Raw genomic sequence first — 12,658 nt, 5'->3', positions numbered from 1 at the left:
ATCTTACTAATTTATTAGGCTGTATGGATTTAATGTCAAATAGGCTTTAATAAAAGCTATTAACAACATTAGTTAGTTTATTAGATATAAAAGCAGGCATGTAGTTTAATGTAAGTTGACTGTGATCTAACACGTTTACTTGAGGTTATTTCAATGCAGTCAAGATTTTCATTAATGAAAACAGGTCTCTTGTGAAACATGATCCCCTGTTCTTTTGTAATCTTGTTTCTGTATATACGTATATATTATATATGTATATATATATATATATATATATATATATATATATATATATATATATATATATATATGTGTGTGTGTGTGTATATATATATATATATATATATATATATATATATATATATGTATATATATATATATATATATAGATATATATATATATATATATACATATATATGTATATATATATATATATATATATATATATATATATATATATATATATATATATATATATATATATATATATATATATATATATATACTATATTATATATATATATATATATATATATATATATATATATATATATATATATATATATATATATATATATATATATATACACACACACACACACACACACACAAAAGGGAAGAAAAAGGGAAGAACGTTTAACCGCGATTCTAGAGGGTTTTGCTGGTACCTCAGGACATCATAGGAATCAGTCTCAGGCAAGGGCAGTTCCTGCACCACACTTGTCGTCTTCTGTATCTCTTAAAGAGTTTGGTTCGTGGCGTCACAAGTATGAGGGACATGCAGTGTTGACAAGAATGTCATCTCTCTCTCTTGCTGAGCAGCGGTCAGCATTGATTTCCGTGCTAGACGATGATTGGACCCGCACTTTGAGATATGGTCTCTCACTGGATGATGGAGCAGACTTGAAGACTATATTGGATGCCATGGAGTTGCACTTGCGCAACCAAAGGAATGTCATCGTGGACCGACGCAACTTCCATACAAGAGTCCAAGAGTTGCACGAGACCTTCGATGATTTTTTGTGCGTCATTAAAGAGATTGCATCTTTCTGTGATTTTTGTGAAACCTGCATGGACAGCAGACTACGAGACAGGATCGTCGTTGGAACCAGAGATGAAGAGGCTTTGAAACGTATGTTTAGAAGAAAATAAGCTCACTTTGCAGATGGCTATTGATATTTGCAGAGCATCGGAAAATGCAAATGCCAGTCGTGCTGTTATTCGGGGCAGTGAAAAGTATAATGTTTCAAGAGTGTCCCAATACAAGCAAGGTCAGAAGGCAGCCCATTTAAAGCAGCAGTGCTTTAGGTGCGGAGGTGAGCGCCATCGTGATAAGATGGCATGCAAGGCTCTAAACAGGGACTGCAAACAATGTGGTAAGAAAGGTCACTTTGCAGTGGTGTGCAGGTCAAAGGGACAGCCACTGTCTCCTCAGAAGAAGAAAACGAATAATAAAAGCATGTTCAAGCCTTCAAAGCAGAATTCAAAGCAGAATCTATATCGTGTCATTGGAGATATTTACAGCAACTGTGCGTCATCACGTCCAACCCCTCAGATTTGCATCAGTACCAGTCACCCCAAAGGATCAAGTTCAGTTATGTGGACACCTGACTCCGGAGCAGAGACAACTGTGATAGGACTTGAGAACGCTAAATCTCTTGGAATTCATGAGAGTTCACTGGAGCCGATCATTATGGGTGGTCTTATTGCAGCAGATCGTCAACCTCTCACTAACATGGGTACTTTTGAGGCTTTTTTAACTTTGGGGAATCGTAGTACGACAACAGTTGTGTCAGTCGTCAAGGAAGTGAAAGGTGCACTTCTGAGCTGGTTTGATTGTGTAGCACTGGGAATATTACCAGAAAACTTTCCAGCGCAAATACAGCATGTTACATGTTCAGTGTCGCAACCACATATAGCATCGAGAACCAGGAAGGTTTTGGAGCCACAAGTGATTTCTAACACACAGGATGTTGTGCAGTCTGCAAGTACCAGTAGTTTGGTGTCTGTACCAGTGGCATTGCCAAGATGGCCACACAGCAGAGACCCTACAGAAGCAGAGCGTGCAGAACATGCAGCTTCCATCATTTCTGCTTATCCTCATGTATTTGATGCTTCAGCTACTCTAAGGGAAATGCAGGGAGGTCCTATGAGGATTCAGCTGTCAGCAGATGCACATCCTTTTGCAGTGACCGCACCACGCACCATTCCGTATTGTTGGAGATTGGATATTAAAGCTCAGCTAGATGACTTGCTTGCTAAGGATATAATTGGTGAGGTTGATTACCCCACCGAATGGTGTCATCCGATGGTCCCTATTGCAAAGAAGATGGGTGGTGTGCGGTTGTGTGTGGACCTTACAAGACTTAACCGCTATGTGCGCAGACCTACATATCCAGTTCGATCCCCTCATGATGCTATATCGTCAATGGATGCTGGAGCCAGGTGGTTCACTACTTTGGATGCGAAGATGGGATACTTCCAAATCAAAATTGCTGAAGATGATCAGGATCTTACTTGCTTCATCACACCTTGGGGACGTTACAAATTCAAACGAGCCGTAATGGGGCTTATATCATCTGGAGATGAGTACAATCGTCGAGGAGATCAAGCTTTGGGAGATATTCCACGTACTGTCAAAATTGTTGATGATATTTTGGTATATGATTCTAGTTACCGTGACCACTTAGCCCATGTGATCACACTTGTGCAAAAATGTGACAAATTTGGAATGACCTTAAATCCTGACAAAATTTTATTTGCTCAACCTAATGTTGAATTTTGTGGTTACAGTATAAATCATGAAGGTTATAGTGTGGATACTCTGAAGGTGAGAGCTATAGCTGAATTTCCAAAGCCACAAAGTATCACTGATCTCAGGTCATTCATGGGTTTAACCAATCAGCTTGGGAGCTTTTCTTCTGCGATTGCAGCGGATGCTGACACAGCCCACTCAGGGACCCTGCGTTAAAACCTCAGGAAATGAGTGGTGCTGGGATACCCTCAAGCATGACGTGGCTTTCGAGAAACTAAAGAAGCACTCATAGCTCCTCCTGTTTTAGCTCATTTTGATGCATCTTTACCTACTATGCTTCAAACTGACGCATCCAAGTTGCATGGTATGGGGTTTGTTTTGCTGCAACAACATGGAGAGGCTTGGAAGCTCATCCAGTGTTGATCCAGGTTTTTAAAGGATGCAGAAACTAGGTATGCCGTAATTGAGGTTGAGATGGCTGCTGTACTTTGGGCAGTGAGGAAATGCAGTGTTTACTTGGCTGGTTTGCCTTATTTTGACCTGGTAGTAGACCATCGACCACTTGTTCCTATTCTCAATTCAAAACTTCTTGGAGAAATAGAAAATCCTCGACTGCAGCGTATGAGAATGAAACTCTGCAGATTTACTTTTGCTGCACGGTGGCAAAGTGGGAAATGTCACAGCATGCCGGATGCACTCTCTCGTTCACCAGTTCAGAGCCTTGTTGAGGACAATGATGTGCTGGATGATGCAGATCCATTGCATGCTGCTGTTGTATCGTCTTTATTAGCTACTTGTGAGGAGGGCATAAGGTTAGCACCTCTACGGGACCAGACGCTGGATAAGATTCGTGATGCTTCTGCACATGATGGTGAATATCTGTCATTAAGAGATGTAATAATGAAAGGATTTCCAGATCATAAGCATAGCTTACCAGAAGAGTTGCGAGCATACTGGGGAATTCGGGACATGCTGGCCGTGGATGATGGTTTGATAGTTTACGGACCCAGACTTCTCATACCTCGCAGCCTGCGTAGCGAAACTTTGCAGTGTCTACATGTTGCTCACCAAGGAGTGGACCGCACCAAGCGTCGAGCACGCCAGACTGTATACTGGCCAGGGATTGACAGGGACGTTGAGAATACAGTGAAGTCTTGTTCTCGTTGCCGAGAGCTGTTACCAAGTCAGCAGAATGAGCCTTTGATGCAGGAAGACTTGCCAAGTCGAGTATTTGAGTCAGTGTCTGCTGATTATTTTCATATCTCTGGCAAGACATTTCTTGTGTACGTTGATCGCCTGTCGGGTTGGCCGTATGTATCTTCGTGCAATGGATCAACTTCTGCAGCTCAACTAGTTAGTTTGTTGAGGCCAATATTTTCAGACACAGGTGTGCCTGTAGTACTGAAAACGGATGGAGGACCGCAGTTCGCTTCATCAACATTGCGGCGTTTCCTTGCTCGATGGGGGGTGGAACACCGCGTGACATCGCCCTATAATCCAAAAGCAAATGGTCATGCCGAAGCTACCGTGAAGATCATCAAGAAGTTGATTTTGACGACCACAAGAAATGGCAAGCTAGATGAGGATGAGTTCGCACGAGGGCTTCTTGAGCTCAGGAATACTCCACGGGCGGACGGTAGATCTCCAGCGCAAATCTTGTTTGGACATCCTTTGCGTTCCAAGATTCCGGCTCATCATCGTTCATTTGCAAAGGAATGGCAACGTACAGCTGACGAATGTGACATAAAGGCTAAGTACCTTCGGCAGCAGGCAAAGGAACGGTATGATGCCACTGCTAGACCACTCTCTAAGCTGAACCTTGGTATGTACGTGGATCTGCAAGACCCTAAGACAAAACGATGGGATAAACCAGGAGTTGTGGTCGGAATTGGCACGAGGAGGGATTATCTCGTGAAGACTGGGAGTGGGCGCATCTATTGGAGAAATCGGAGGTTCCTACGACCTCATCACCCTTTTTTGCCAGGAGACATTATTTCTCCGCCTATCTCGGTGTTTGGTGGCGAAGCTTCAGGATATGGAGATCGTAGATCACCTGCAACATCACCTATGCCTGATACTCAGTTATCAGTTGCCTTACCAGTACGACGTAGTGGGCGTCAGACACGGGCACCAGAGCGTTTAGAAATAAGATGGGACTCGAAATCATATAATAAATAAGGACCTTAAGATGCCAGGTATCCTTGTATTGCACCTGCCATCTTGGGGGGAGGTGTGAGATTCCTAACTACACTTTGGTGTAATTATATGTATAACTACATACTGTATTTATACGTAACAATGTATTTATTATAATTGTACCTTTTACTCAAACTGTTGAGTACTGTAATTATTACTGTTTACCTTTTACTGAAATCTACAATGTATATTTAGTTTCTGTTAAGCTGCCATACAGTCAAGTTTACATAATATATGAAACAACGAATTCTGTGTTCTTTCTTGCCCTGCCATGAAACAGAAATCCAACAGATACTTGATTTATATGAGACAAGGTTATTTTTCGTTATACGATATGTTTTTAAGCCGAAATATGACATGAATACAACTCGTTGTGATTGTGAACGAAATGATTTTTTCCGTTAACAGATTATGTTGGTGGCATGTTTACTGAGTAAAAAATTACTTGATTCCGATCTATATTTTCACGATATTTATCTTAAACTTTGATCGGCATAAAAAGAACAGTAAAATGTGTTCTTTCAAGCTAAGTAGTTTTGATTAAAATGATTTTCTCTTAATTTTATCTACGGTTGTGATTGATGGCATAAGTTTACGGGACTTTTATCCTTGTTGCCGATGGAAGATAAAAGTCATTGGCAGCTTGAACAGTGTTCTCAGCTTCAGCTACAACTTGGTTTGAATTTAACGTGCATTTCTTTGTTGATCTTTGATACACATATAGCGAATAAAGTTATTACATAAAAATATATCAGTCCTATTTCACATAACGTCATTTATAACATAACCACAGTAATTGTTTACTATCGCATGATGGTTGAAATGAAAGCCAAGTTGATGTTGTTATCCAATTTGGTTGTACTTAGCAAAAAAGTTAATTCTCATTCGGTTGTTCATGGCTGTACACATTTATGCAACGAGTATAACATCAAAACAATACTTTCATCATTCTCTTTTGCTGTTTTATTAACTTATTTAACTGGAAGATGGGATAAAGTTAGGCTATTGTAATTTGGTCTCTCATAAAATCGGATTATCGTAAGACGAATTGTCGTAGTTTGAACACTACCTGTACACTGTTTTCCTTATTTAATAACATGAAACAAAAATATGGGGTGGCATATTGAGATTTGAAGTGGATTAAGGGCATTTTAAGTATTTTCAATGCGGAAAATTGATTTGATGTGTGAACAAATTGGGCTATGAGCTCGGCCACGGAACGAATTAAACTTGTAGGTCAAGGTACCACTGAATGGATATACTATATATATATATATATATATATATATATAATTATATATATATATATATATATAATATATGCATGTATATATATATATATATATATATATATATATATATACATATATATATATATATATATATATATATATATGTGTGTGTGTGTGTGTGTGTGTGTGTGTGTGTGTGCGAGTGTAAAGCCATCTCTAATGGTCATGTTTGCACAGGACAAGACTCATAGCCATTCCAAGGTGCCAAATAATGATTGGAAGTGGGCAATCTTCTTAACCCATGTTCCCAATGTCCTGTTAAGGAAGCTAAACACTTCAACAAATCTTGAAGATATTCTTAACAAGGTGGTCTAGCTCCATCTTCGCCGATGAGAACACAGAACATTGAGAAGAGTCAACGAGAACAGAGGTGTCCCCTTGGGAGGAGGCAGCGACTCCCAGAGGAGATTCCCTGGTGACAACAGAGAATAATTTACAAGAAAGCTGTGGACTACTTCTTGCCTTCTTACTATACTGGCAGTCCCTGGTTATCAGCGATCCAGTTTTATGGCACTTGCCTAGCACTGAAAATCACTGATTTTCAGCGCCAAAATGTGCTGATTTCTGTATTACTTTTACTAGGCATTGTTAAAACACTATAAACACACAAACACTGCATATGTGTTAATACCAATTGGTTAGAGACTAATCAGCAGTAGTAACTATCCTTAAGAAAGAGAGAGAGAGAGAGAGAGAGAGGGCTGAACTAAGTGTCTATTTATCTATCATCCCATTCCTCATTCTACCCTTTGGATTTGGAGAGAGAGAGAGAGAGAGCTGAACTAAGTATCTATCATCCCATTCCTCATTTTACCCTTTGGATTTGGGTAGAGAGAGAGAGAGAGAGAGAGAGAAATTGATTTGAACAGGGAGTGGCAATATCTACCCTTGTGGTCAGAAATTGTTGAGTAATGTGACATATTTGATAGGTTCGCCCCTCCCTCCCTCACTTTACAGCCTACAAGAAATGATTCGAGGATGATTTTTGTTTGGTAAATATTTTTAAATAAAATACTATAAAAAGACTCAAATACTGTAATAGCATTGTATTATTATGAACTTGCATGATTTTGCATTTCCAACAATACTATGCTTGATCCTAAATAAACGAGCCATGTTCTTCACATGAGTTATTCAAGTGTGCAATCAGTAACTATATGTTTCTGTTACCAGCACACCATAAAAATTAATAAGGCATTTCTTATGGACAACAGTAACTATACATAGATAACAGCAATAAAAAATATGGTAACACAGAGCACGAATAATAATTGCCATAATTGTGCTTATCCTTCACAAGACTTCATTCTTCTTGGATTAATTTTCACCAACTTGGTAGTTTCATGCATCACCAAAAAACTGTCGTCATGTGTAAAATCAGCTCATTTTTTTATTGACTGGTTTGCTTATTTTTGATTTTTAAAGCATTTAAAAAAGAAAAGGCTTTCCTTTCATGAATTCATTAGTTGATCCTCTGACAAATTACTGCTATGAACAACAATTACTAAAGACATCAACTCACCGTGTAAGTTAAATTATACAGCCCTTGTAAAACATATGCCTGTGTAGCGGCAGTAAATGGGAGTGGAACATTTGCTGTGGGTACTGAAGATGCAACACTGCAATTTATACCATATGACAAATATGCCACAGGGTCATCCCGAACTATGACTCGCACCAAATGCCTGCAAAATATCATTATGAATGTAAGAATGCATACTGAATAAATATGTAGCTTCAATACAAAATAAAATTTATGTAGCTTGTAACTGATGAGATCTTCAAACAAGTGTTAATATTCTATCATAATGAAAAATTAATGATAGATAATATTATACGATCATATTTTCACACAAATTTCAAAATATAAAATGTTTATCAGTGCTTAGGTTGAACAAGCAATGAATCCCCCACACAAATATTCAGTACCAAGGAACTGCAGATGGTTTTATTTCCCCAATTTCTCTTTGCCTACAACATATCAGTTCACTTCAGAAACTGGAAAGACAGTTAATCAATTACACCTAATACTTTAAGAGTAAAGCATTTTGTTGTTTTTAAAAAAGCCACAGTTTCAGCTTTGTTTTCACCACGAAAAATCATGATATCAAATTTAATATGAGGACATGCAGCTCCACTTCACAGTTGGAATTTTCAAAGAAAATATTAATATACATGTCTGCTGATCTACAATCAATGCTCCTATGCTACTTTAAAACCCTACAAAATAGTACACAGTCCTTCAATTATCCAGTTTCACCCTATCCAAAAGTCACCATTATCTGGAAGGTTCCCAGCACAACAATATACTATATTTGTAAGATAGTATTATATCGAATTCATAAAAATGAAAAATTACTAGGTTCTGATAGCTGGAAACAAGAGTTAGGGGGAAGGGGAAAGGTGAGGAAGGATGGGTGGAGAGGGGAAGGCCAGCATTTGACTCTGAGAGCTTTCACAACTGTTATTGGCTTGGGAGCACCAACGTCACTTAAACTTGATTTTGATTTTCGCTTTGGAGTGGCCGAGTACAGTGAGAGGAAGGGGTTAGGTAAGGATTACAATTTATTGGATGGAAGGGTCAGGAGAGCTGAGTGGGAAGGGTAGGGCAAGCATTTGTTAGCTTCAACTTTCTCATGTCATTTTTTCACTTCATTTATCTTCAAGTACATTTGATCCCCACATATTCGTGGTTCTGGATTCACGGACTTACCTATTCGCAGATTTTTCTAGGGACAGAAAAATCCCTGAATAGGTGAGTCCACAAATCCCGAAATTTCCACAGACAGGTGGGGGTCGACTGTACTTCAAGATAAATGAAGTGAAAAAATGACATGAGAAATTTGAAGCTAACAAATGCCTGCCCACACCCCACTCAGCTCTCCTAACCCTACCACCCAATAAGTTGTAACCCTGGCCTACTCCTTCCCTCCCACATTACTCATGAAAGATACCACAAACAGGTAATGTTCCACAAATGTTAATACAATAGTCCCACCATATTTGTCAGGGATGTGTACCACTCCCCCCCATGAATAGTTAGAACCTGCAAATAGTTGGATTCCCAATAACAACACTTAAAACTTCCTATTTTGTTAGTTAAAAGTTAAGAAAAACCCACTAAAAATTGTTATACCTGGTTTTTTAGTCTTATCACAAAAAGTGCATTTTATGATGAAATTGGTAAAAAAAAAAAAAAACCAGGGATATGTCGATATTTCTCAGAGAACAATACCATGAATAGGCAAATTTCGAGTGATTAATGGGGGGAAATGTTCCCGCAAGATATCTGCAAATGCGCGAGTCCGTGAATCCAGAGAACGCGAATATGGGGGGTCAACTGTTATATGGAATTATGTACACCGTATTTGCAGGAAATTTGCCTATTTGCTGTATTTTTCATAGAGAAATATATTAACTAATTACTGTATTTTCATATCATGACAAATGTATTTTTTCTGATAAAACTGTTAAAATATTCTAACTGGTTTTAGGGGTGTTTTTTAGTGTTTGAACTATCAAATAAGCAGTTACAAGCATTTTTAGAAGGGTTACTAGTACTCAGAGATTTTAGCTATTAGCAGGGGGGGGGGGTTAGGGAGGGAGGGGGAAGGTGCACATCCCCAGGGTCAACTGTACTCTGTTTTATGTTTTATTATAGTCACTGATTCTAAATCTGATAAGCACTCTGAAGTTAAAATACTAGTGAAAAAAAATGAACAGATTACAAAACAGTACCACAATAAATTGTTTATCTGTGCTGCGTCTGAACTTTTCATGCTCATTACATACTGCCTTAGCCTATGTTCATGCATACGTGTACACCAAGTATGCAAAAATGTATACAAATGCATTCACATCATGTCGAAGTAAACAACAGAGCACAACTGCTATGTGTTTATGTGGTATTGCATATGAAAATTTACGAATTCTTACTTGTCCCAAACACATTATTAATCAACTTAGCCAATCATACATCATTGGATGAAACCTTGAGTACAGTGTTCTGTATTTGCGGGGGATGCATACCTGACACCCCCAAGAATCATAAAAACCCCTATAAAAACACTTTAAAACTGCCTATTTTGTTAGGTAAAACTCACGAAAAACCAGGAAATATGTTTATACCTGTTTTTTTTAATAGTTTTATCATAAAAAGTGCATTTTATGATAAAATAAACAAAAGGAATTTTTGGATATTTCTCATAGAAAAATACTGCGAATATGTGAATTTCCCTTGAATAATGAGGGTATTTATGTTCCAGAGAGAAATCTGTGAATACATGAGTCCGCCAATCTGGGGTCTGCAAATACGGGGGTTCACTGTAAACAGATAATGCAATATGTATAATGATAAACAGAATTATATAAATCATACACTATTACAGGATATTAACTTGTATCAAAATAATTATGCACACAGCAAAAGTGAGAAAGAGAGGTATTAAACGCACACACAGTAATACAATTGACAATTGATAACAGAAATGAAAAATTGGTTGAAGATATTGCCAGTCTCTGTAACACATACAAAAAAACTGGACACTGCATTTATCAGTTGTTCATTTTTCATTCAGTTGTATTCTTTAAATCAGATCACATTTGGGGGCAATAGGTATTTCAAGTCCATGTAAGTGTAAGACAATTAAACAATTAGGGTAGTATTTAGATCTTGCTTGATGCTCGCTTGCTAATAACCATTTCAAAATTGCACAGTATCTGTAATACATCTTTAAAAGCCCCTGTGCACAAACAGATTTCAATGAAATGTTTATTAGATTTTTCTAATATGGAGGTACCAAAATTCAAGAGGAAATACTATTAGCTACTTGTTCAATATAAAATCAGAATGTGTATATGTACATATATATACATCATATCACTGTGTTTGGCTGCCTTTTTCTCTCTGGGTTATTCTTTCTGAATAAAAGAGATTTTACACCCGTAGTAATTTTTTATCATGTACATACATAAATTTCCATTATCCAGTAGGCTTTGCATGTACTGTATTAATTTATATAAAAGGAGAGATTACAGTATATGCCGACTGTTAACAATGTCATAACATTATGCAGTTAAAAATGAATCAAATGAGACCAGCAAACCATACTTTGAGACTCACAGAGCACATCCACAAGATATGCACTTTAACCAACTCAATGGATTGGAGTAAGGCAGAAACAAAGTTGAATAGCCAAATGGGAAGAGACCAAAGGGAACTGATGAAAAGAAGCTATAGTAATACTTCCTAATCCACGCAAATATGGGAATATGGGGGGTCGACTGTATATTTTGTGAAATCGTTCTTTAGTTTCTGTTTACTAAAATCAAAGTGTGAAGTTTCAAAAACTGTTTCACTGAAACATAAGTTATGTGAAACTGCTAACAGCCAATGACTTGCTCATGAACGAACCCTGAAAGTCAAATTACATTGTCAGACTAAAAAAAATATCCTGCATTATTTGTTTAGAGAAATGAAGCTGTCAAGTTGTGCAGTTTTTTTCTTTAAAAAAGATACCTTAGCCATAAAAGTTTGAAATAATAAGTACAACAGCAGTAACAGATATCATTTATGTATCAGACGACCCTGAATTACTTAACTCGTGCAGATACTAATGCTCCTACAAACTTAAATCCAGGTTTACTGAAAATTCATAAAATATAAAATGGACATAAACTGACAATATATATGCAAGGTATAAATAACTTTTCCATGAACTTACTTTGAGGAGGAAAAATTTCCAGGCGTAGCCACACTGGCAGCAGAGTAGGATGCTAACTGGTCCCTTGTTTCCCCAAGGGAAACATTCCTACTATTAATCTGTAGAGTAAATAGAGAGAAAATAATCATCAGGCTCTAAGCTAATGGTCTCCTACCACTGATAAACAACAACAATTTACTCTGTAACGTAGGAAATACACTAGAATGACATACACTTAAGCTCAATAAAACAAAATATCTTTACACAAATACTATATATATATATATATATATATATATATATATAAATATATATATATATATACATATAGTAATATATATATATATATATAGTATATATTATATATATAATATATTATGATATATATTTATATATATATTATATATATATATTTATATATATATATATTATGTATCTATATATATATATATATTTCGAGCTACAAATGTCCTTTAATATCTAATTCGCTCTACCTTCGGAATTGATATATTTTCATATATGTACCGATGGGGGGAATTTTTAGTTGAGAATATTTCGTACCCCCATGGGATCGAATACACACACACACACACACACACACACACACACACACACACACACACACATATATATATATATATATATATATTATATATCTATATATATATAACACACACACATAGTATATATATATATATATATATATATATAT

At 36.9% G+C, this 12,658-nt stretch overlaps 2 protein-coding genes across 3 annotated transcripts in view; one reads left to right on the top strand and one right to left on the bottom strand.

Annotated features, from left to right (window-relative positions):
- LOC135219572 (polycystin-1-like protein 2) overlaps positions 1-12,658 on the top strand; it is a 444,330-nt gene that overhangs the window by 133,351 nt on the left and 298,321 nt on the right. The gene's annotated exons all lie outside the window — the stretch shown is intronic.
- Positions 7,758-12,658, bottom strand: part of LOC135220046 (uncharacterized) — a 49,302-nt gene continuing 44,401 nt past the window's right edge. The window contains exons 4-5 of the mRNA XM_064257376.1: positions 11,968-12,065; positions 7,758-7,929 (exon numbers count right to left, since the gene is read on the bottom strand). Coding sequence (XP_064113446.1) covers positions 7,758-7,929; positions 11,968-12,065 — 270 coding nt within the window. The remainder of the gene's footprint in view (positions 7,930-11,967; positions 12,066-12,658) is intronic.

This window comes from Macrobrachium nipponense, chromosome 1 (assembly GCF_015104395.2).
Source record: "Macrobrachium nipponense isolate FS-2020 chromosome 1, ASM1510439v2, whole genome shotgun sequence".
NCBI classification, from domain to species: Eukaryota; Metazoa; Arthropoda; class Malacostraca; order Decapoda; family Palaemonidae; genus Macrobrachium; species Macrobrachium nipponense.
Note: the sequence above shows the minus strand (reverse complement) of the source record. Positions and strands in the feature narration are given on the sequence as shown.